At 49.4% G+C, this 24584-nt stretch overlaps 1 protein-coding gene and 2 long non-coding RNA genes across 4 annotated transcripts in view; 2 read left to right on the plus strand and 1 right to left on the minus strand.

The window, feature by feature from the left end:
• The window catches only part of LOC101127236 (polycystin-1-like protein 2), a 117314-nt gene that overhangs the window by 28023 nt on the left and 64707 nt on the right, over positions 1 to 24584 (minus strand). The window contains 12 exon segments of the mRNA XM_055366748.2: positions 2736 to 2873; positions 6626 to 6722; positions 8704 to 8908; positions 10491 to 10719; positions 16531 to 16747; positions 17373 to 17590; positions 18931 to 18993; positions 18996 to 19129; positions 21003 to 21032; positions 21034 to 21147; positions 23233 to 23411; positions 23509 to 23610. Of these exon segments, the coding sequence (XP_055222723.2) occupies positions 2736 to 2873; positions 6626 to 6722; positions 8704 to 8908; positions 10491 to 10719; positions 16531 to 16747; positions 17373 to 17590; positions 18931 to 18993; positions 18996 to 19129; positions 21003 to 21032; positions 21034 to 21147; positions 23233 to 23411; positions 23509 to 23610 (1726 nt within the window).
• LOC129527783 (uncharacterized) lies at positions 5807 to 16199 on the plus strand. 2 transcript variants are annotated; one of them, XR_008672852.2, is made up of 4 exons: positions 5807 to 6371; positions 10193 to 10275; positions 12220 to 12404; positions 15598 to 16199. It is a non-coding gene; the product is annotated as an uncharacterized lncRNA (long non-coding RNA). The 2 variants fall into 2 exon arrangements; XR_008672851.2 differs by lacking the exon at positions 12220 to 12404.
• Positions 19035 to 23237, plus strand: LOC129527784 (uncharacterized). The gene is made up of 4 exons (XR_008672853.2): positions 19035 to 19125; positions 19282 to 20878; positions 21035 to 21217; positions 22475 to 23237. It is a non-coding gene; the product is annotated as an uncharacterized lncRNA (long non-coding RNA).

The following is a 24584-nucleotide window of genomic DNA, read 5'->3' on the forward strand; positions in this document are numbered from 1 at the left end:
CTCTGCCACATCTCATCCAGGCGCCCTTCACAAGTGAGTCTATCTTTCCATGCCTCACTCTCCCCATCTATGAAATGGGAATAACCATTCTGTGATGAGGGGATCAGTTAATATTAGAAAGTACTGGCCGGGAGTGGTCGCTTATGCCTGTAATCCCAGCACTTTGGATCACCTGAGGCCAGGAGTTCAAGACCAGCCTGGCCAACATAGTGAAACCCTGTTTCTACTAAAAATACAAAAATGAGCCGGGCATTGTGGTGCATGCCTGTAATCCCAGCTACTCAGGAGGCTGAGGCAGAAGAATCGCTTGAACCTGGGAGGCGGATGTTGCAGCGAGCTGAGATCATGCCACAGCACTTCAGCCTGGGTGACAGAACAAGACTCCATCTCAAAAAAAAAAAAAAAAAAAATTAGAAATCACATAAAACAGTGTCTGCAGGCCGGGCATGGTGGCTCACACCTGTAATACCAGCACTTTGGGAGGCCAAGACGGGTAGATCGCCTGAGGTCAGAAGTTCGTGACCAGCCTGGCCAACATGGTGAAACCCCGCCTCTACTAAAAATGCAAAAATTAGCCGGGTATGGTGGTGCACACCTGTAGTCCCAGCTACCTGGGAGGCTGAGGCAGGAGAATTGCTCGAACCCAGGAGGCAGAGGTTGCAGTGAGCCGAGATCGTGCCACTGCACTCCAGCCTGGGCGACAGAGCGAGACTCCATCTCAGAAAAAAACATAAAAAAACAAAAAACAAAAAAAGGGTGTCTGCTACATTAAGCATTTCTTAAACAGAATTTTTAAAAATGGGGCATTTGCCACGTTGCATGGCTGAGGGTATGGTGGTGAAGATAAACACGTTCCTGCCCTCATGGTTCTCACCTGTCTCATTGGAGACAGCTGAGTGTGACGTAGAGGATCCTTTAGGCGCAGATATTTGGTGCGGGAGGGTGGACATCACAATAACATGAGGGATCAGGTTCTTAGTGAACCAGAACCTCTGGTTCCTGGGCCTGGGAATCTGCATTCCAAGACGCTCCCCTCTCCCTGCAACCACCTCAGAAGACTTGAATGGAAGCCAATGAGTAGGACACTTTGGGGGCATGCACTACATGCTCTCTCCAAGGTCCACAGTGGGACTGAATCCCAGTGGCCCACCTAAAACCCACCTGTCAGGTACCCTCTGTTGGCTTCCTTCCCTCTCTGCTGCCCTTTCTCCTCCAACCAGTGCTTTCCAGGACTACCTCCCAAATCAGCTACTTGCACCCAAATCTGCTCTGGGAAATACAGACTCAGAGGCTCCCTGAGGTGTGAAGGCTTTTGACCAGATGGGCCGGGGAAGCCACACTGCAGACACAGTGTTTAGGCTGAGATTTAAAGAATACGAGGAATTAGGCCAGGCCCAGTGGCTCACGCATGTTAATCCCAGCACTTTAGGAGGCCAAGGAGGGCAGATCACTTGAGGTCAGGAGTTCAAGATCTGCCTGACCATCATGGCAAAACCCTGTCTCTACCAAAAAAACAAAAATTATCTGGGCATGGTGGTGTGCGTTTGTGGTCCCAGCTGCTCCGGAGGCTAAGGCAGGAGAATCGCTTGAACCCGGGAGGCGGAGGTTGCAGTGAGCCGGGATTGTGCCACTGCACTCCAGTCTGAATGACAGAGTAAAATTGTATCTCAAAAAATAAAATAAAAAATTAAATAAAAAATTTAAAAATCTTAAGCCAGGCGTGGTGGCTTATGCCTGTAATCCCAGCACTTTGGGAGGCGGAGGCGAGTGGATCACCTGAGGTCGGGAGTTTGAGACCAGCCTGACCAACATGGAGAAATCCCATCTCTACCAAAAAAAATTCAAAATTAGCTGGGCATGGTGGCGCATGCCTGTACTCCCAAATACTTGGGAGGCTGAGGAAGGAGAATTGCCTGAACCCGGGAGGCGCAGGTTGCACTGAGCTGAGATCGTGCCATTGCACTCCAGCTCAGGCAACAAGAGCAAAACTCTGTCTCAAAAAAAAAAAAAAAAAAAAGTAAAAATCTTTAAAAAGGCCGAGCATGGTGGCTCATGCCTGTAATTCCAGCATTTTGGGAGGTCAAGGCAGGCAGATCACCTGAGGTCAGGAGTTCGAGACCAGCCTGGCCAACATGGTAAAACCCTGTCTCTATTAAAAATACAAAATTTAGCTGGGTATGGTGGCGCACGCTTGTAATCCCAGCTGCTCAGGAGGCTGAGGCGAGAGAACGGCTTGAACCCCGGAGGCAGAGGTTGCAGTGAGCCGAGATCGTGCCACTGCACTCCAGCCTAGGTGACAGAATGAGACTCTGTTTCCAAAAAATAAATAAACAAATAAACAAATAAGAATAAGAGGAATTAGGCAGAAGACAAGCTGGGGAGGAGGAGTGAGCAGACTCCAGGCCGATGAGATGGAACTGCCTGGGCAGAAGCCTGGGGTGGGGACAGGGTGCAGGTCGCAGGTGCTATAGAAGCCCATGTGAGGACAACGTCGGTCACGGGAGTCGGGAGCGGGCACTTGAAGTGGGTACAGCCACAGGAGGGGGTTTGAGTTTTGTCGTAAGGGTCATGAGAGGCCACCGAAGGATTTTAAGTGTAGGGGAGAAGCTGGAGTGTGCTGATATCCAGAGAAACTGAGGCCCAAAAGACGAGCGGGACTTATCAAAAATAGCACCGTAAGGGTGTCTGTCTGTTTCAGGCTGTGCTGAGAGCCAGCGAGTGGGAAGGATGCCTACCCAGGATTTCTCTGATGAGGGCAAATGCTTTCTGTTCCTTTAGGTGGGTGGTTTTCATCTTCTCAATGGCAGCAGTGAGAGGTGGCTGGTAGACATCCCAGCTGCTGTTTCTTCGTGCTCAGAACAAGGCATAGGGGTCTGTGGAGGGAAGGACACCAGGACAGCCCCCAGGTGGGCAGAGGACAGGCTCTGCGTTTGCAACCATAGGCCCCTCTCTCACCTGCTGCAGTGGGCTCTGCGTTCCTCTTCCTTGGGAGTCGTTTCCCAACTCTACCCTCCACACCTCTGTCCATGTTCTCCCAGGGCCTAGAGTCCCACGCCTCCTCCATCTGGAGGACTCTCCATAGGGAAAGTACAGAGGTGTCTTCCCCTCCCTGAAATCTTTCTGGCCCCTGCACTGCCTTCCCTGACACTCCAAAACTGATGGATTCGAGGATGAGGGTGACAAATATCTCAAAGTCCTCTCATGTCTGTTACCTAGTACCTTCATTTTTTAAAATTTAGCTTTAATTTAATTTTTTTTTTGAGACACATTTTCACTCTGTTGCCCAGGTTGGAGTGCAGTGGTACAATCTCGGCTCACTGCAACCTCCACCTCCCGGGTTCAAGCAATTCTCCTGCCCCAGCCTCCCGAGTAGCTGGGATTACAGGTACGTGCCATCATGCCTGGCTAATTTTTGTATTTTTAGTAGAGACAGGGTTTTGGCATGTTTGTCAGTCTGGTCTCGAACTCCTGATCTCAAGTGATCTGCCTGCCTCGGCCTCCCAAAGTGCTGTGATTACAGGCATGAGTCATCGTGTCCAGCCTCATCAATTTAAATTAAATTTTTAAATTTTTATTCATTTTTCATTTTAAGGCCAGGCATGGCGGCTTAAGCCTGTAATCCCAGCACTTTGGGAGGCTGAGGCAGGCGGATCGCCTGAGGTCAGGAGTTCGGGACCATCCTGACCAACATGGTGAAACCCCATCTCTACTAAAAATACAAAAATTAGCTATACGTGGTGGTCACGCCTGTAATCCCAGCTACTCAGGAGGCTGAGACAGGAGAATCACTTGAACCCAGGAGGTGGAGGTTGCAGGTGAGAGAAGAGAGACGGATCCTCTCATATTGCTTTATATTGTTTTATACTCAGAAAAGGAAAGAGACGCGAAACTAAAGGCAGGTAGCCCGGCGCCTAAGAACTAGATCCGAAACCAAGGAACCAGACCTGAAACCAGGCCTGAGCCTGCCTGACCTAAGCCTGGTAGTTAAAGATCGACCCCTGACCTAACCGGTTATGTTATCTATAGATTCCAGACCTTATATGGAAAGGCATTGTAAAAATCCCTGTCCTGTTCTGTTTCGTTCTGATTACCGGTGCATGCAGCCCCCAGTCACGTACCCCGTTTGCTCAATCGATCAGGACCCTCTCACGCAGACCCCCTTAGAGTTGTGAGCCCTTAAAAGGGACAGGAATTGCTTACTTGGGGAGCACGGCTCTTGAGACAGGAGGCTTGCCGATGCTCCCGGCCGAATGAACCCCTTCCTTCTTTAACTCAGTGTCTGAGGAGTTTTGTCTGCGGCTCGTCCTGCTACACAGGGAGCCAAGACCATACCACTGCACTCCAGCCTGGGTGACAGAGCAAGGCTCTGTCTCAAAAAAAAAATTTTTTTTTAATAAAAAAAATTAAAAAAATAAAAAAAAATGTTTTTCATTTTACTTGTTTTGTAGAGATGCGGTCTTGCTGTGTTGCCCAGGCTGGAGTACAGAGGTGCAATCACAGCTCACTGAAGCCTTGACCTCCTCGGGCTCAGGCAGTCCCTCCCACATCAGCCTCTCGAGTAGCTGGGTTTGCATGCATGCACCACCATGCCCGGCTATTTTTTTGTATTTTTGGTAGAGAAGGGGTTTCCCCATGTTGCCCAGGCTAGTCTCAAACTCCTGAATTCAAGTAATCTGCCCACCTCAGTCTCCCAAAGTGCTGGGACTACAGGCATGAGCCACTAGGCCTTGCCTCCTGTTCTTTCAAAACAGTCTGGGCACGGTGGCTCACGCCTGTAATCTTAGCACTTTAGGAGGCCAAGGCGGGCGGATCACTTGAGGTCAGAAGTTCGAGACCAGCCTGGCCAACATGGCAAAACCCCGTCTTTACTAAAAATACAAAAAATAGCCGGGCGTGGTGGTGGGTGCCTGTAATCCCAGCTACTTGGGAGGCTGAGGCAGGAAAATCGCTTGAACCCGGGAAGTGGAGGTTGTAGTGAGCCGAGATCACGTCACTGCACTCCAGCCTGAGCAACAGAGCAAGACTCCATCTCTCTCTCTCTCACACACACACACACACACACACACACACACACAAATCATAAAACAGATCATTCTCATATGTAAAGCCCTTCCACATCCCAGCCTTGCCCCAGCTCCTATAAGACCCTGACAACCTGCTGCCCACCCCCTCTACCCTTATCTCTAACCATTCTCCCCCACCCCCAACTCACCATGCTCCAGACACACTGTCAATGGTTGCTATAAAATGGCTGCAATAAAACGACACCACTGTCCCACCTCGCGGCCTTTGCAGGTGCTGAGTGTGCAGTCCTTCCCTTCCCCCGTTCTCAGCAGAGAGGTTAGGCACCACCGCAGCAGAGAGGCCTGCCCTCTCTTGAGCTTCCCCAACCCTATTTCTTACCATAATTCACACTTATGTATCTACTTGTGCATTTACCTGGTTGATGCCATCTCCCCAGATGGGCTGTTCATTCCAAAGGCAGCAATCTGTACCCTGCAGTCGGTGCTGTGTTGGCAAGGACTGGGGTTGGAAGTGGGGATTGACTTTAAATGGGCAACAAAGAACCTTTTGGGGTGACGAAGCTCTTCTAAATGTGAATTGCAGTGATGGTTACATAACCCTACACATTTACTGAAATCAACAAATTGTGCACTTACAATGGGTGAATTTTATGTAAATTATATTCCCAAGCCATCACAAGGCCTGGCCCGCAGCCAGTGCTCCCTGAGGACTTGCCAAAGGGGTGACTGAATGAATATTTAATGGTCTGGAGCCTGGCATCTCTGTGGAGAATTGAGAAGATTTTAATGGACCTCTCAGATCTGCAAATCTAAAACGCTGTCCTGGAATGGAAGAATACAGGCCCTGAAGAGGTAGCCGCATCGCACTGTGAGGCACGTGCATGGCATTTGGTTTGTTTGTTTCTATTTTATTTTCCCTGAAAGGCAAGACCATTGCCTCAATGATTCCACGTTGATTCAGTTTTATTTGCATGTTTGTTTTGTCATTACTGTCACCACCCTTGGGAATTTTGGTTGGGAAGTGAGAAGTCAGGCTGGGAGGATGGGGACTGGCCAGTGGCCTCCTAGAGCAGGGGTGAGTGTGGCCGTATTCCAACAAACCTCTATTTACAAAAACAGGCAGCAGGAGACATGTGGCCCCCCAGCTGTAGTTTGCAGAGCTTTGTCCTAAAATTCTAATTTGCGGCCACTTTTTGCAGCCTCCTGTAAACCGATTCTTGTTTTAGTTTCTGTTCTAAAGCCCAGGGCCCTGAGTCTCGGAGAAGAAAGCTGCTTGCTTGGAATTACACAGAGAAGGACCGCCCATGTGGACAGCTTCGTCCCGGAGGCAACTCTTCTAGCTGGCAGGTAATACTTGGGTGTCATGGAGAAATGCCAGGGAACGAACAAACACAGATACTCAGGAGACAATGGAGTCACTTTTTTCCTGGCTCTTTTGGGGATGGCTCACAAACTGGGGGTGAAAAGCTGATGAGGAACAAAGGTCTGGGGAGCTGGCCCAAGGCCCAGGACCCCCGACAGGCTGCACTCTGCAGGGCTCACTGAGCCTCATCAGGGCCACAGCTGGCCAGACCCTGCCTCCAGCCACCGAGGCACATTACCTGGGCCCAACAGATGTCCTGGCAGCAGGGCCACAGTATCCTCCTCATCGTCCACTCTCTTCAAGACCAGTGCAAAGAAAGCAGCCAATCCCAGCACCTGAAAAATACCCAGAGAGGTCCTCGAACCCACTCTGGTAACTCTCAACCCCTCATCTGCGAGCGTGTGGGGCTTGGGGCCACGTTTGTATGTTGGGGAGGGCCCTGTGTTTTGGGGGAATGCAGCTCCCTTCTGCAGAGATGGGAGGTGGTCATGAAGCTGGACCGCAAGGCCTTGGCTCGCAGACCAGACGGGGGACTGGCCAGTCCTAGAACTCCCCTGAGCCTTCCCACCTACTACCGCTCACCTGTCTGAGGCGTCTCTAATCTCTCTGCAAGGAGAATTGCTCTCCCCACGGGCTTTCAGCACAGGGATCCTGCCCCACCCTGCTCCTTCCCTTTCCTCCAGTATTAAGTAATGCGCTCAGGTGCAAGGTCTCAGCTGCAAGGCCTCAGCCACATGATCTCTGCGCCTGCTCCGCACAAACACAGGAGGATCCTGTGGTTCACTTGGGGAACAGAAAGGCTCAAGATGCAGCCCTATTCTTAGTATCCTGCGAGCCTAGTGTTGAAGGGAGGTGTCGGATGTTTTTTGAGTCTTATGGTAAAGGCTGTTCAGGGAAGAATGGGGGACAAGAGGGGATTTGGCAAAGTCCCATAGGTGTAAAGATGAGCTTTGTTTTTTTTGAGATGGAGTCTTGCTCTATTGCCCCAGCTGGAATGCAATGGAATGATCTAGGCTCACTGCAACCTCCGCCTTCTGGGTTTAAGTGATTCTCCTGCCTTAGCCTCCCTAGTAGCTGGGATTATAGGCACCCACCACCACGCTCGACTAATTTTGTAATTTTTTTCTCTCTTTTTTTTTTTTGAGATGGAGTTTTGCTCTTGTTGCCCAGGCTGGAGTGCAATGGCGCAATCTCAGCTCACTGCAACCTCTGCCTCCCGGGTTCAAGTGATTCTCCTGCGTCAGCCTCCTGAGTAGCTGGGATTAGCTGCGATTACAGGCATGCACCACCACACCTGGCTAACTTTGTATTTTTAGTAGAGACAGGGTTTCTCCATGTTGGTTAGGCTGGTCTTGAACTCCTGACCTCAAGTGATCCACATACCTCAGCCTCCCAAAGTGCTGGGATTACAGGCGTGAGCCACCACGCCCAACCAAGATTTGCTTTAAATATCTCCTCCTTTCTGTGGCTTCCCCTATACCCCAACCCAGTATCTCTTCCCCTAGGGGTTCCCCAGGGATTGCCCACTGCCTGACTCCTTCCAAGGGAAACTGTGCCCCTTGCCTCCTCTGCTCTACGCCTGGATTTAGGATTTCTTTCTTTCTTTCTTTTTTTCTTTCCACCATCCCAGGCTGACAGATCACCAGGAGCTGGTCTCAAGGGAGCTGCCTGACCAAGGATTTTTTTTTTTTTTTTTTTTTTTTTTTTTGAGACAGGGTCTTGCTCTGTCACCCAGGCTGGAGTTCAGTGGTGCAATCACAACTCACTGCAGCCTCAAACTCCTGGACTCAAGCGATGCTACCACCTCAACCTCCCAAAATACTAGGATTACCGGCATTGAGCCACCATGCCGAGCCAGAATTTCTTCGACTCTAACATGTTCTTTTGCATAATTTTACATCTCAGGCATAGGAGTGTAGCTTCTAACTCAGGCACACATATAATGACTTGGTGTTTTTTTCCAAAGGGAAAATTCCTTTAAATTGCTGTCTTTTCCCTTGCAAGCAGACTCAGAAAAAAAAAAAAAAATGAATAACTAGCTACATAAATTGTTGTCTTGTCTCAAGATCAAATGGATGTTAACATTGAGGAAATAGGGTCTTATTTATACATATATATGTATACCCTAGGGCAAGGGTAACCTTGGGTAATATGATAGGGCTATTTTTCCTGCCCTGGGCCTGCCCAGAGGGGGTGCTCCAGGTTCATTTCTTGAATATATAAATAAAGGAATGAAAGCCCAGGGATTAGACTGCTGGCGGTAGGGAAGGGATGGGTGGAGGGGAGGAGGGCGGGTGCCTGAGGCAGGGTCCTGACCTTCAGGGGCTGGGTGACGAACACGCTCTCCACGAAGGAGACAGCCAAGGAGATGAGCCACCTGAGGGAGCTGGCCCTCCCGTAGTGCAGGCCGTAGAGCATGGTGAAGAAGGCCGCCACGCCACTGGTGGCCGCTACCAGGAGCCAGCCCACCAGGATGCACCACCAGGGCAGGCCTTGAGGGGGTTTGCTCACCCGAAGAGCGCTGCAAAGGAGGTGGACAGACATAGTTAGGGTGGCCACACCCCCAGGCAATCTCAAGGTCAAACCCCACTCTACTCTGATCAGCACGACCTTGGCCAAGCTCCTGGACCTCTCAGATCCTCTGTTTCCTTCTCTGTAATCTATACCTATCTCAAAGGTCTATGCCATAGTCTGCGGAGTAAAAGCAGTTACATTTATTCAGTGCTTAGCAGGGGCAAGTCCCCGCACTAAATGCTACACACAGATTTCCTCTGTTATTGCTCAGGGCAAGCCTAGAAGGCAGATGCCATAGAATTTTGTTTTAAGTTTTCTCGGCCGGGTGCAGTGGTTCATGCTTGTAATCCCAGCACTTTGGGAGGCCAAGGAGGGCAGACCACAAGGTCAGAAGTTCGAGACCAGCCTGGCCAACATGGCGAAACCCCGTCTTTACTAAAAATACAAAAATTAGCCAGGTGTGGTGGCGGGCACCTGTAATCCCAGCTACTCGGGAGGCTGAGGCAGGAGAATTGCTTGAACCTGGGAGGTGGAGGTTGCAGTGAGCCGAGATCGTGCCATTGCGCTCCAGCCTGGGCAACAAGAGCAAGACTCTGTCTCAAAAAAAAAAAGAAAATTCTCATCATACAAAAATTAGTGAGCACAGTGAATACCCAGGTGTTTATTAGCTGGCAACCACTATCACCCCTTGTCACACTTATTTCATCTGCCCCCCAGCCCTGTTTTGTTTTTTGTTTTTGGCTGGAAAATTTCAACATAAATTCCAGACATAATACAAAATAATTCCTAGTCACTTCAGAATGCATCTCAAAAGTGGCCATTTTTGCCAGGCGTGGTGGCTTACACCTGTAATCCCAGCACTTTGGGAGGCTGAGGCAGGTGGATCACTTGAGGTCAGGAGTTCGAGACCAGACTGGCCAACGTGGTGAAACCCCATCTCTACCACAAATACAAAATTTAGTTGGGCGTGGTGGTGGGCGCCTGTAATCTCAGCTATTTGGGGAGGCTGAGGCAGGAGACTCACTTGAACCCGGGAGGCAGAGGTTGCAGTGAGCCGAGATCACGCCATTGCATTCCATCCTGGGTGACAGAGCAAGACTCTGTCTCAAAAAAAAAAAAAAGGCTATTTTCTTACTGAATTACGATGCTGTTTTCACAGAACGAAATTAACAGTAATTTTTAAATGTCACCTAGTAACCTGTCTGTATTCAAAGTTCACTGGTTATCTTAAAAAATGCATTTTGTTTTAAGTTTGAATCAAGAGATAGGCATCATCATTCCCATTTTACAGATCAGGAAACTAAGCCTGAGAAGTTGAGGAGCCGGTCCAAGAGTGAGGCGCACAGATGGGAAACAGCCCACAGGAACACTGTTGTGAGTGTAACGTGCGGTACAAAGGGCCTTGAGTGCCTTCCAGCAAACAGACCTGTTCAAACCCGGCCTCCCTGAAAGTGTGCACGAATCCTGCATTGTTTCTGCCTGGCCAGGTCTGGGTGGACATCCTTCCAAGATTGTTCAGAATGCTCTTTCCAGACGGCCCCAGGCTGGGGCAGGCAGGCACCCACTCAGCACCCAGGGAAGTGGATTACCTGGCATGTGCAGGGGCCCAGGTGCCCGGCTGTACCCCCAGGCCGCCCTTCAGGGTCTGCAGCTGCCTGAGGGCCCGGTCATGGCTGTGGGGCTGGGGGAAGCCTCGGGGCCCCACCAGCCGCAGCTCTTGCTCCACGTGTTCCAGCTGAAGGTACAGACACTGCCTGTAGACGCTGTCCTTCCAGGGGCCACTCTGTGCCGCCTTGGGCTTGGGACACTGCGATTTCTCTGGAGGACAAAGGAGAAAGCGATCAGCTTGTGCTGAGTCACAGAGCAAACCAGCTGCAATACAAACAACAGCCAGGTGGGGCAGCATGTGCAGGTGGTCCCGGCTACTCGGGAGACTGAGGCAGGAGGATCGCTGGAGCCCAGGAGGGCGAGGCTGCAGTGAGCTATGATGGCGCCACTTCACTCCAGCCAGGGCAACAAAGCCAGATCCTGTCTCCAAACAAAACAAACAAACCTCCCCCCACAAAACACAACAGTAACAGTACCAGCTTCTGAGTATGAAATGCTTGCTATGTGCCAAGCCCTGAGAAATCTGAGGTTCAAAGAGACAGAGTAAGGTTTTAGGGTCACACAGCCAGTTAGGATTCGATGCTTCTCTTTTAGATTTTTATCAGAGTCATTCTTCAAATTTCCCTACACATCAAGAGAACAGAGGAGAATCCCATACTCATCACTCCAGCTACAACAATGACTAACATTTGGCCAATGAGATGAGACAAGTCTCATCTCTTTTCTTCTCCTGGAGCTTTTTTTTTTTTTTTTTTTTTTTTTTGCAGTAAAGTCTCGCTCTGTCTCCCCAGCCGGAGTGCAGTGCTGTTATCTCAGCTCACTGCAACCTCCACTTCCTGGGTTCTAGAAGCAGTTCTCTTGCCTCAGCCTCCTGAGTAGCTGGGACTACAGGCGCATGCCACCACGCCCAGCTAATTTTTGTATTTTTAGTAGAGAGATGGGGTTTCACCATGTTGGCCAGGTTGGTTCTAAACTCCTGACCTCAGGTGATCCGCCCGCCCCGGCCTCCCAAAGTGCTGGGATTACAGGCGTGAGCCACAGTGCCTGCCCTCACCCCACCACTCCCCCACCCCCTGGGCCCAGAGTATTTTAAAGCAAATACTTTAATATGGTAAAACTTGAATTTAAACCCTGTTTTGTCTAGTGCCAAATATAGTGTAAGCCTGTCCCTTTTTTTTTTTTTTTTTTTTTTGTTGTTGAGACAGAGTTTTGCTCTTGTCGCCCAGGCTAGAGTCCAGTGGTGCAATCTCAGCTCACTGCAACCTCGGCCTCCCAGGTTCCAGCGATTCTCCTGCCTCAGTCTCCCTAGTAACTGGGATTACAGGCACCCGCCACCATGCCCAGCTAAATTTTTTTTTTTTTTTTTTTTTTTTTTTTTTTTTTTTTAGCAGAGACGGATTTTTACCATGTTGGCCAGGCTGGTCTTGAACTCCTGACCTCAGGGGATCGGCCAGCCTCAGTCTCCCAAAGTGCTGGGATCACAGGTGTGAGCCACCACGCCTGGCAAATATAGTGTAATCCTTAATCTTGTGTTTTTAGCTTTTTTAAAAATTGTGAAACATCTCAAACATATAAAATTAGAGCAAATGATGAGATGAAGCCACACAGCTTCAAAATGATCAAAATGATGGAGCGAGACTCCGTCTCAAAAAAAAAAAAAAAAAGAAAAAGAAATGCAGTTATAATCTTGTATCTTCCCTTCACCTACAGGACAAGCTTCTCTAACTGCGCTTAGCATCTCCAAGGTAGAACACTCTCCCATCTGGAGGTTGCCTTAAGAGACAACAGTCCATCTGCAACCCAAAGTACGCCTCCGATGAAACTCTCCCATCTTGAGAGTTTCAGCCACTTTTACAAGCTAGCTTTGCCCAGGAAGGCGCCAGCTGGACCTCCTGGTACATAATTCTAATTCACTGAAGTGCGTTGCGCCGACTCCCACTGGCTTGCTTCCTCCCCTCTCTGCCATTCATGCCATGTCTCCTTCTAAAATCCCTGCTTTCTGCCTCAGAGATGAAGTGATACCCTTAAGTCAGGAAGCCTGTACTTCTTCCCCTAAGCTAGCTTTGGAATAAAAAGTCACTTCTCTCTCTCTCCCCACCCCCCCACCTCAATCTCTTTTTGAGACAGGGTCTAACTCCGTTCCCCAGGCTGGAATGCAGTGGCGTGATCTTGGCTCACTGCAACCTCTGCCTCCTGGGCTCAAGTGATCTTCCCACCTCAGCTTCCCAAGTAGCTGGGGCTACAGGCACACACCACCATGCCCAGCTAAAAAAGTCACTACTTTTTTTTTTTTTTTTTTTTTTTTTGAGACAGAGTCTCGCTCTGTCGCCCAGGCTGGAGTGCAGTGATGCGATCTCGGCTCACTTTAAGTTCCGCCTCCCAGGTTCACACCATTCTCCTGCCTCAGCCTCCCTAGTAGCTGGGTCTACAGGAGCCCACCACCACACCCGGCTACTTTTTTTTTTTTGTATTTTTAGTAGAGATGGGGTTTCACCGTGTTAGCCAGGATGGTCTTGATCTCCTGACCTCGTGATCTGCCCGCCTTGGACTCCCAAAGTGCTGGGATTACAGGCGTGAGCCACCATGCCCAGTCAAAAGTCACTTTTTAAATATCAGATCTCACTCTGATTAATTGGACTCTGCAAGTGGCAAACAACTAAACCTGCATTTTGGTTACAGCCAGGTATACGCATCTCCAGCACTGACTCAGATCAGGTTGGGGTGTTGGGTAAATGGCTATGGTGAGGTCAACTCCTACCTTCCTCTGACTCACAGCCTCCTCCCTCACCCTCCTGACATGCGACTCCCTCACTGAAGCCTCAGCTGAAGATTCCAAGTCAACACTTTATTTTGCAAGGCTTCTGCTAATGTTTCTGAAAGATAACATCACTGCCAATCATAACACCACTTACTGAATACCTGCTTTGTGTCAGGCTGGGATCTAAATACTTTACATGTCTTACAATCTTATTCAGCCCTCACAATAAGCCAACGAGCTAGGTGGATCAATACCCCTATTTTATTTTTAATTTTTTTTACTTTGAGACATGGTCCCACCCTGTCACCCAGGCTGGAATGCAGTGGTGCAACCTTGGCTCACTGCAACCTCTGCCTCCCAGGCTCAGGCAGTCCTCCTATCTCAGCCTCTCAAGTAGCTAGAATTACAGGCATGTGCCACCACGCCCAGCTAATTCTTAACACCCCTATTTTTTTTTTTTTTTTTTTTTTTTGAGACAGGAGTCTTGCTCTGTCACCCAGGTTGGAGTGTGGTGGTGCAATCTCAGATCACTGCAACCTCCACCTCCCAGGTACAAGTGATTCTCCTGCCTCACCTCCCAGGTTCAAGTGATTCTCCTGCCTCAGCCTCCCGAGTAGCTGGGACTACAGGTGTGTGCCACCACACCCAGCTAATTTTTTTATTTTTAGTAGAGATGGGGTTTCGTCATGTTGACCAGGCTGGTCTTGAACTCCTGACCCCAGGTGATCTGCCCACCTCGGCCTCCCAAAGTGTTGGGATTACAAGCGTGAGCCACCATTTCCGGCCAACACCTCTATTTTCTAAGGGAAGAAATGAAGTCTCAGAGAGGTTGAGCGGTGTTTAAAGTTGCACCGCTGCTACTGCAGCGGGGAGATCCCAAGGTTCTGGCTGACTCCAGAGTTCATGTTCTTAAGGTCCAGTGTGTCCAGCTGTGAATGCTAAAACTCCCAAACTCAAAGTCAAGGATCTAGTGGAAGCAGGGATGACCTCCATAAGCAGCCCAAACCCAGCTCTCTGGGGCAAATTCTTTTTTTTTTTTTCTTTTTTTTTTTTTTTGAGATGGAGTCTTGCTCTGTCACCCAGGCTGGGGTGCAGTGATGTGATCTCAGCTTACTGCTGACTACACCTCCCAGGTTTAAGCGATTCTCTGCCTCAGCCTCGAGTAGCTGGGACCACAGGGGCAAGTAACTCTATCAGGGGTGGGGCCAAGAATTATGAATTCAAATTGCTTATTCTATAAACCATACTTTTGTGTTCTAAACAAGGTTTAGATAGTGGCCACCCTTGTGTATTAAAAATGGTAGCATTCTAAACCCACATAACTATCCACCATGTTCCACAGAACATTTCCGTCACTGTAGAAAGTTCTATGGGATGGCACTGCTCTAAATGGGAAGATGGACAGGAAAGGGGCATGAAGGGAACCAGGAGACTAGTTGAAACCGGAATAATATGCCATACATACATTTGTTTAATGAAAACAAAACATTGTTACTGGGTTCTAGCTGGATATTGTTGCAAAAACCTCTGAATTTGAGATCTTTTATCTCTGTCAAACAGATTAAGGAGTGTTAGAGAGGCATTAAAGACATAGTCGCACCAAACTGAGACTTTCTCCCTTTTTTTTAGAGCTAGGGTCTTGCTCTGTCACCCAAGCTGGGGTGCAGTGGCACCTGTAACCTCAAACCAGTTTGCTGTAACCTCAAACTCAAAAAAAAGGCTCAAGGGATCCTCCCACCTCAGCCTTCCAAATAGCTGGGACTATAGGTGCCCAGTGAGATGGAGTCTTGCTCTGTTGCCCAGGCTGGAGTGCAGTGGTGCGATCTTGGCTCACTGCAACCTCCACCTCCGGGGTTCAAGTGATTCTCCTGCCTCAGCCTCCCAAGTAACTGGGATTACAGATGTGCACCACCACGCCCAGCTAATTTTTGTATTTTTAGTAGAGATGAGGTTTCACCATGTTGGTCAGGCTGGTCTCGAACTCCTGACCTCAAGTGATCTGCTCACCTTGGTCTCCCAAAGTGCTGGGAATACAGACATGAGCCACCGTGCTTGGCTAACACCTGGTTAATTTTTAAACTTTTTGTACAGACAGGGTCTCCCTATGTTGCCGACGCCGGTCTCGAACTCCTGGCCTCAAGCAATCCTCCCACCTCAGCCTCTTAAAGTGCTGGGATTAGAGGCGTGAGCCAGTGCTCCCAGCCATTTACTTAATTAGGAGGATTGAAAACGAATAGAGAAAGGAATAACTTTTCCAGTCTGCAATTCCATGTTCTTTAATGGTTTTTGCTGCCCTGACCATGATCTTGTTTCCTGCCCCACACATTCAGGCACGGATCGAGTTCAGCTTTGCACCCCAGGACTCTACAGAAGAAGGCACCGAGGCGTTGAGAACAGAGGTCACCTGTCCACGGTCACACAGCCGGCTAGTGGCAGAGCCAGGACCCAGACATGGTTCTTCCGAGTGGAGATGAGACAAAAGACAGATGGACGGCTCCCACCTCCAGGAAGGATGGTGCAGGCTTTAAACAATTTTCACCTGATTCATTACTTGGCCACAAACAGGTTGAATGCAAGAAGCTTAGGGAGTTGGCCAGGCACGGTGGCTCACGCCTGTAATCCCAGCACTTTGGGAGGCCGAGGCGGGTGGATCACGAGGTCAGGAGATCGAGACCATCCTGGCTAACACGGTGAAACCCAGTCTCTACTAAAAATACAAAAAATTAGCCAGGCGTGGTGGCAGGTGCCTGTAGTCCCAGCTATTCGGGAGGCTGAGGCAGGAGAATGGCATGAACCTGGGAGGCAGAGCTTGCAGTGAGCTGACATTGTGCCATTGCACTCCAGCCTAGGTGACACAGCGAGACTCCATCTCAAAAAAAAAAAAAAAAAAAAAAACTTAGGGAGCTAAAGAGCACGTGGTCAGAGCCCCTAGTGTAGGTGAGAGGCTTGGGTTGCTCCCCTGAAGAAGGAATGCTTAAGCAAAAACTAAAATTTCAGTAGGTATTGGCCTGGCAAAGAGAGGAGAAAGAACATTCTAGACTAAAGGACCAGCCTGTGTGAAGGCTGTTAGTGGGAAGGCAGCTTGGCATTGTAGGGACAGTAGGTGCCTGAGGTATACAGAGGGAGGGGACGGCCGGTGGTTCAAGGAGAGGCTAGTGAGGGAGACCTCTTGGTCCCCTAGTGATGCTGATGTACCCCTTTGCTGTGTCTCCACCCGGCCCCAAAATGCGGCTTCTCTTGGCACAGACATGTCCAGGGCTTACCTTTCATTTCTGATGACCCCAAAGTGAGTCTTACAGGGTCCTCTCTCTTTCTGGCTTCCTCCCAGAACACCTGCCCTGATGTGTTCTGTGGACAAATGACATCTTCCACCAAGGCGAAGAGACTGTTGATGTCCATCAAGTTCACTGAGTCCCAGCCCAAGGCGGGGGATGGCACCTTGAGAGCTTTGAAGAGGGAGCTGACGATTCTTGATACATGCTGGTGGGGAAAGGGGCCATGAGCCAAGGTGAGGGGTGCAGCACAGGGGTCAAGAGCAGATGCCCTGGGCCTGGCAACCTGTGTAGGGAGGACCCCTGCTCTGCCCACTGAGATGTGATAGTGACCTCCCTGAACTTCCATTTGTCAGCTCTTAAATCCCTCTTCTAGGGTTTGAACTCATTCCAGGCTGTACTCCTCAAAGCGTGGCACACAGTAGGTGCTCAATGAAAGCTTACTGAATGCATCAACGCAGAGCGGAGAGTCTCGTCCATGGGCTTCCAGCCTGGGAGTCTACCATGAAGGAATAATTCTTTGCACATAGTAGATACTCAAAAAGTATGTGGGTGTATGCATGTGTGCACATGTGCATGTGTATGTACGTGTCTGTGTGTCTGTGTATGTGTGTGCATGTATGCATATGAGCACCTGTGTGTTTGTGTGTGCATGTGTGTACAGATGCATGGGTGCATGCATGTTGCATGTGTATGTGTGTCTTCAGTTGATGAATTTTGGCACCTCATGCTGCCAGGCAACACAGGGCTGCTGGGCCTCAAGCCCCAGGCCTCACCCCCCACTTCTGCTGAGGCTACAGCACCCCCCAGTCTAGCTGAGGTTGAGGACCTGCCTTGGTCACTGCCTCAGGTGTCAGAAGGCCGTCCTCCACGGGCTGTGGGGAGGGAGTCAGGTTGGGGGACCCCCGGTCCCATTTCCCAGTGTTCTGCTCCTTCGCGACCCGGGGACAGGTGTTCCGAAAGATCTGAACAATCAGGAGGTTGATGGGGAACATGAGGATGGAGCTCTCCAGGCCAATCATCACCTCCTGCCAGGTGAATTCAATTTTACCTGGGGAAAGGGAAGGAAGGGGTCAAAGGGAGAGGCCACCGCCCGGAGCCCAGTCCCATCTGCCCCTTGTGGAAGGTGGCTGTGCAGTGAAGGGTTAACCCTGCCCAACGCCTGGGAGGTCACCGCTCAGCCCTTGGAAGTTCCCGACTGCTAAGAATGTCTTTGTTTCCCTAGGGTCTTGGGTCACACCGGATGGTCTGTGCTAATGATGAGATTTAGGTGGGGGCCTAGACCATATGATGTCAGCTTGACCTCTAGAGGGGCTGGAGGCGAAGGCCAGCCAAGTGGGTGTCAGCCATACCTATACGTTGGAGCCCCAGTAAAAGCTCCGAATAGTGGCTGGGCATGGTGGCTCATGCCTGTAATCCCAGCACTTTGGAAGGTCAAGGTGGGTGGATTACCTGAGGTCAGGAGTTGGAGACCAGCCTGGCCAACATGGTGAAACCCCTTCTCTACTAAAAGTACAAAAATTAGCTGGGCATAGTGGTGGGTGCCTGTAATTCCAGCTACTCGGGAGGCTGAGGCAGGAGAATTGCTTGAATCTGGGAGGCAGAAGTTGCAGTAAGCCCAGATCATACCGCTGCATTTCAGCTTGGATGACAAGAGCAAAACTCTTGTCTCAAAAAAAAAAAAAAAAAATTGTGAATTGCAAGGCTGGAGTGAGTCCCCCTGGTTGGCAATACTCCATGTGCACTGTCACACATCGTCAGGAGAAGTCAGCACCATCCACGACTCCACTGGGAGAGGATGCTGGAAGCTATGTGCCTGGTCTCTTCTGGCCCCTGCTCCATGTGTCTCTTCCCTTTGCTGATTTTAATCTGTATCCTTTCTGTGCTTTTTGTTCTTTTGGTTTGGTTTTTTTTTTTTTTTTTTTTTGAGATGGAATTTTGCATTTTTTTACCCAGGCTGGAGTGCAATGGTGAGATCTCAGCTCACTGCAATCTCCGCCTCCTAGGTTTAAGTGATTTTCCTGCCTCAGCCTCCTGAATAGCTGGAACTACAGGTGTGCACCACCACCTCACCCGGCTAATTTTGTCTTTTTAGTAGAGATGGGTTTTCACCATGTTAGCCAGGCTTGTCTCAAATTCCTGACCTCAGGTGATCCACCTGCCTTGGCCTCCCAGAGTGCTGGGATTACAGGCGTTAGCCACCGTGCCAGCTGTATCCTTTCACTGCAGTAAACCATAACTATGAGTACAATGGGATCTGTAAGTCCTGCTAGTGGACCACTGAACTGGAGGGTGGTCGTGGGGACTCTGGAATGGCAGTGGCATTGCTGGAGCAGTGAAGGCTCAGGTCCACCAGCGAGTAGCCCTGACCTCCATGACACTGGGAATTACCCAAGTCCATCTTTTGCTCAGCTGGGTCCTTGGGGACCCCCCAGAACATGATGCTGGTCAGATGGTGCACAGCAGCAGGGAGAAGCAGCAGGACACCCTCTGGACACGGGTGAAGCTGCTGCGAGTGCAGCGGCTGAAGATCAAGTACCAGATGTGTCCATCCTGGAAGCCCGCGGAAGTCTTCATGAAAAACAGGTGGCTGTAGGCAGGCAGGGAGAGAGGGACAGGCATTTAGGGAGACAGGAATGGAGGAAACTGGTCTCTGTGGGTCGTTCTTGGGATGAGAAGCAGGAAGAGAGGCAGAGATTTGTTTCTAAGATTGTTCACACTTTTTTTTTTTTTTTTTTCCAGATAGTGTCTTCTGTCTTGCTCTGTCACCCAGGCTGGAGTGCAATGGCACGATCTCGGCTCACTGCAACCTCTGCCTCCCAGATTCAAGCAATTATCCTGCCTCAAACTCCCAGGTAGCTGGGATTACAGGTGCCCACAACCACGCCTGGCTAATTTTTTGTATTTTTAGTAGAGACATGGTTTCACCACATTGGCCAGGCTGGTTTCACACTCCTGATCTCAAGTGATCTGGCCGCCTTGGCCTCCCAAAGCGCTGGGATTACAGGTGTGAGCCACCGCGCCTGGCCACATTTTTTTTTCGGATGAAGTCTTCCTCTGTTGCCAGGCAGGAGTGCAGTGGCATGATCTTGGCTCACTGCAGCCTCTGCCTCTGGGGTTCAAGTGATTCTCCTGCCTCAGCCTCCCAAGTATCTGGGACTACAGGCGTGAGCTATTTTTTTTTTTTTTTTTGTATTTTTAGTAAAGACGGGGTATCACCATGTTGGCCAGGATGGTCTCGATTTCTTGACCCCTTGATCCACCCGCCTCAGCCTCCCAAAGTGCTGGTATTACAGGCATGAGCCACCGTGCCCCGCTCCCCACCTACTTTTTTTTTTTTAATAGAAGAAACACAGCATCATAACAGCATCACTTAGAGTTAGCAATGAAGGCTCTGGAAGTTAGATTAGAATTATAGACGGCCCTCTTCCCAGCTGTGTGACCTCGGGCAAGTTACTTTGTTCTTTGTACCTTAGATGACTTGTCTGTAAATTGGGGCAAGTAATAATAACAGAACCTACCTCACTGGATTGTTGAAAGGAATAAAAGTGATGATTTCGTAAAGCATTTGGGGCAGTAGCTGGCATATAGGTCAATATTCAATCAGTGTCAGCATTGTTATTTTTGCTGTAATTTTAATATAATAATATAGCTAAAATACTATTAGTTTTGTTACAGTTAGATCATTGGAGTACAGTGGTTAAAAATCCCAGGCATGACGGAGTGCAGTGGCTCATTCCTGTAATCCCAGGACTTTAGCAGGGCAAGGAGAGAGGGTTGCTTGTGGTCAGGAGTTCAAGACGAGCCTGGCCAATGTGGTGAAACCCTGTCTCTAATAAAAGTACAAAAATTAGCCAGGCATGGTGGCATGCACCTGTAATCTCAGCTACTTGAGTGGCTGAAGCAGGAGAATTGCTTGAACTCAGGAGGCAGAGGTCACAGTGAGCCAATATCGTGCCACCGTACTCCAACCTGGGTGACAGAGACTCTGTTCAAAAAAAAAAAAAAAAAAAATCCGAGGCATGGCCAAGCACAGTGGCTCACACCTGTAACCCCAAAACTTTGGGAGACTGATATGGAGGATCCCTTGAGCCCAGGAGTTTGAGACCAGTCTGGGCAATATGGTGAAACCCCATCTCTACAAAAAACAGTTGGGCATGGTGGTGTGTATCTATAGTTTCAGCAACTCAGGAGGCTGAGGTAGGAGGATCTCTTGAGAAGGTCGAGACCATCCTAGGCAACATAGCAAAGATTCGTCTCTACTTAAAAAAAAGGAAAAGAAAAAGAAAGTGAGGCATCATGGTGCATGCCTGCAGTCCTAGCTGCTCGAGAGGCTGAGGTGAGAGGATTGCTTGACCCAGGGGGGTCGAGGTTGCAGTGAGCTGTGATCGTGCCACTGCACTCCAGCCTGGGTGGCGAAACAAGACCTTATCTTAAAAATAAAGAAAACAAAAATAAAGTACCTGAATTGTTTTCTGTCCTGCTCCGTGGCCAGGAAACACCTTGTCGAGGAGACAATCTCCAACATTGATGGATAGCCAGGAGTTGCACAGGAAATACCACTTCCGGTCCATCGCCAGGTCATAGACCAGCACCCAGCTCACATACCTGGAGAAGGGACCCAGAGTTTTGAGGATAAGGTGGAGCAGGGGAGGAGGCTTCACTGGACATCACCAAGGTAACAGCTTTGCAAACATGAACCCAAAGAACAAGAGCTCCTCAAAAAAAGAAACCATATTTTTCTTTGTTCTTGGTGCCTTAATTAAAATTGGCGTCACATAAGGAGGTCAGCTACTGTAGAGAGCCAACTCTGGGAAGCTGCCATGTTTCCACAAAGATGCTACAAAAGGATTTATTCAGAGACCATTAACCTGTACACATGGCACCAAGCTCAGGGCCAGTGTCCAGGCATGAGCAAGTAAAGCCAAATTGTCTAAAGTGTGCATGTTCAGGCAGGTGCAGGCTGGGGTACGCAGAACATGGTCCTCTCTTGCATTTCTTTCTTTCTTTTTTTAAATTTTAGACAGAATCTTGCTCTGTCACCCAGGCTGGAGTGTGATGGAGTGATCTTGGCTCACTGTAACTTCCGCCTCCCAGGTTCAAGCGATTCTCCTGCCTCAGCCTCCCGAGTAGCTGGGATTACAGGCATGCACCACCACACCCGGCTAATTTTGTATTTTTAGTAGAGACAGGGTTTCTCCATGTCGGTCAGGCTGGTGTCGAACTCCTGACCTCAGGTGATCCACCCACCTTGGCCTCCCAAAGTGCTGGGATTACAGGCGTGAGCCACTGTGCCCGGCCTCCTCTCTTGCGTTTCTAACCAAAGAATCACCATCTATCTTGGGCTAAGGACTTCATGGGTATCTTCTAACCTGATTTAGGTCTTTGAGGTATGGGGAAGAATTGAAATTATCTTGCCTATCCTGTGATGTCAGATCAAGCAGCAGTTTTCCCTGTTGCTATATAGCCAACAAGAACAGCAATGATGGCTGGGCATAGTGGCTCACGTCTGTAATCCCAGCACTTTGGGAGGCCAAGGCGGGCAGATCACTTGAGGTCAGGAGTTTGAAACCAGCCTGGCCAACATGGTAAAACCTCATCTCTACTAAAAATACAAATAAATAAATAAATAAATAAATAAATAAATAAATAAATAAATAAATTAGCTGGGCATGGTGGCGTATGCCTGTAATACCAGCTACTCAAGAGGCCAAGGCAGGAGAATCACTTAAACCCAGGAAGCAGAGGTTGCGGTGAGCTGAGATTGTGCCATCACTCCAGCCTGGGTGACAGAGTGAGACTCTGTCTCAAAAAAAAAAAAAAAAAAAAAAAAAAAAAAGAACAGTAGTGATAGCAATAGCTGCTCTTCACTGAGAATTTACTACATAGCGGGGGCTATGCTAAGATGCTCTTGACATGCATTTTCTCATTTCAGGAAGGGCAGCCCTGTAGGAATGCAAAAGCCACCTATGTCAAGGTCACAGGCTTTTCTGGGGCAGCTGACATCCAGTGATGCGGTACCTACAGGGATCAAGACCTGGGTATTTCAACCCAACTTGGGACAGCTCCAGAGCTCCCCAGTGGTGGACCGCACTGTTGCTGGGCTGGATCACAGCTTGACTTTTCTGCCATCCTGCCTCCTTCCCTCCCTTCCCAGGTGCTGGTCCCAGGGCCCTGTAATAAACACCCTGCATATGCAACTCCATCTGAGAGCCTGCTTCCCGGGAGCAACCTACAGCGGCCACACTTAAAATATTAATGCTTAATCCCATAGGTGAATTAAAGTGCTATTGTTTTTCTAAAGCCGCCAGCTACTGATGGGTGGTCAGACTGGACACCACTCATCTCGGTCACTCATTTTGGCCTCAGAATGCAGAGAACCTTGCTCCAAACTTGCCAGCTGTGTGACCTTGGGCAAGTCACAGGTTGATGCTGCAAAAGGGCCAAGGGTGGGGCTAGCACTGAAGATGGGGCTAGCTGTAGCTTCCAGTCCTTTTCCTAGCTACCGATCCAGTTTGTGTGGACCATGAACCAGTGGGCTTTTCTGACCCTCAGTTTCCTCATCTGTGAAACAGAGATCATTCTATGTGTCTTGCGGAGGCTTGTGAAGATCAGGAAGGAGGCAAATGTACAGTGCCCAGCCCTGTGCCTGTCACTCTGCATATTCTCGTGGTTTGTCTGCCCCCAACTCACCACGATGGCCGGTCCCCTGGGTTGTCATGCCACAGCCGGAGGCTCCGCAGTTCCCCCAGGGGGAACAGGGTGGAGAGGAGGAAGGCATCCACTGCTCCTCGCTCAAAAACCGGAGTGTCGGGATCAGCCAGGTGGTGGGGCTCACTCTCTCCATCCAGGCCATACAGGGTGACAGTCACCTGAAATCCAGAGACCAGAAGTGGCCAACTCCACAGTGGCATAGCAGGGCTGGGTGGGATGTGCTGATTAATCAGTGGATCTTGCATAGGCAGGTACCTTTGAGGACGTGGCTGCCCCTCGTCGGTGTCCTGTGTAGACTGTCACCAGGTAGTGGTACTGAGCAAAGGGATCATTGTCTTCCAGCACTGTGACCTTCACCTGAAGAGAAGGACAGCATTAGGAAGGCCTTGCTCAGTGGGTTCCTGCATCACCCACCAGCCAAGAAGGAGCTGATGATTTGTGATAATCATGAATTGGGCAAAGCAAAATTACGTGTGCCATTTATTCATCCCCTCGGGTGACAACTATTCTTTATAAAAGCAGGGTTTCAAGCGCAAAACACTGGGAAAATAAAAAAACACAAAGTACATTTTTTTCTTCTTCCTTTTTTTTTTTTTTTTTTTTGTTTTCAGACAGGGTCTCGCTCTGCTGCCTAGGCTGGAGTACAGTGGCGTGATCTTAGCTCACTACAATCTCTGCCTCCCGGGTTCAAGTGATTCTCCTGCCTCAGCCTCCAGAGTAGCTGGGAATACAGGCGTGTGCCACCATGCCTGGCTAATTTTTGTATTTTTAGTTAGAGACGAGGTTTCACCATGTTGGCCAGGCTGGTCTCAAACTCCTGACCTCAAGTGATCTGCCCACCTCGGCCTCCCAAAGTGCTGGGATTACAGGCATGAGCCACCACGCCCGGCCCCAAAGTACATTCTTTATGAGATATGACCCCCATGTAGTTAAATTGGAAATGAACTTGATAAGCTGAGAACTTTGAATGTTTGACCTGGTGAACCATACATACTCTGTACATGTATAATTTCTCATAACATTTGGAACCAGGTGGTGTTTCTGAGGGAATTTAAAAGAAATGAAACGTTAAGATAGTTTAGCGACAAATGAACTCATGGAGATAGGAAGTAGAATGATGGTCAGCAGAGGCTGGGAAAAGTAGTGGGGGCGGGAATAGGGGGGAAGACGAGGTGGTTAATGGGTATAAAAATTAGAAAGAATGAGTAAGATGTAGACCTGGTGCAGGCCTCACACCTGTAATCCCAGCACTTTGGGAGGCCAAGGCAGGTGGATCCCTTGAGGTTAGGAGTTACAGACCAGCCTGACCAATGTGGTGAAACCCTGTCTCT

Source organism: Gorilla gorilla, chromosome 18, assembly GCF_029281585.2.
Source record: "Gorilla gorilla gorilla isolate KB3781 chromosome 18, NHGRI_mGorGor1-v2.1_pri, whole genome shotgun sequence".
NCBI classification, from domain to species: domain Eukaryota; kingdom Metazoa; phylum Chordata; class Mammalia; order Primates; family Hominidae; genus Gorilla; species Gorilla gorilla.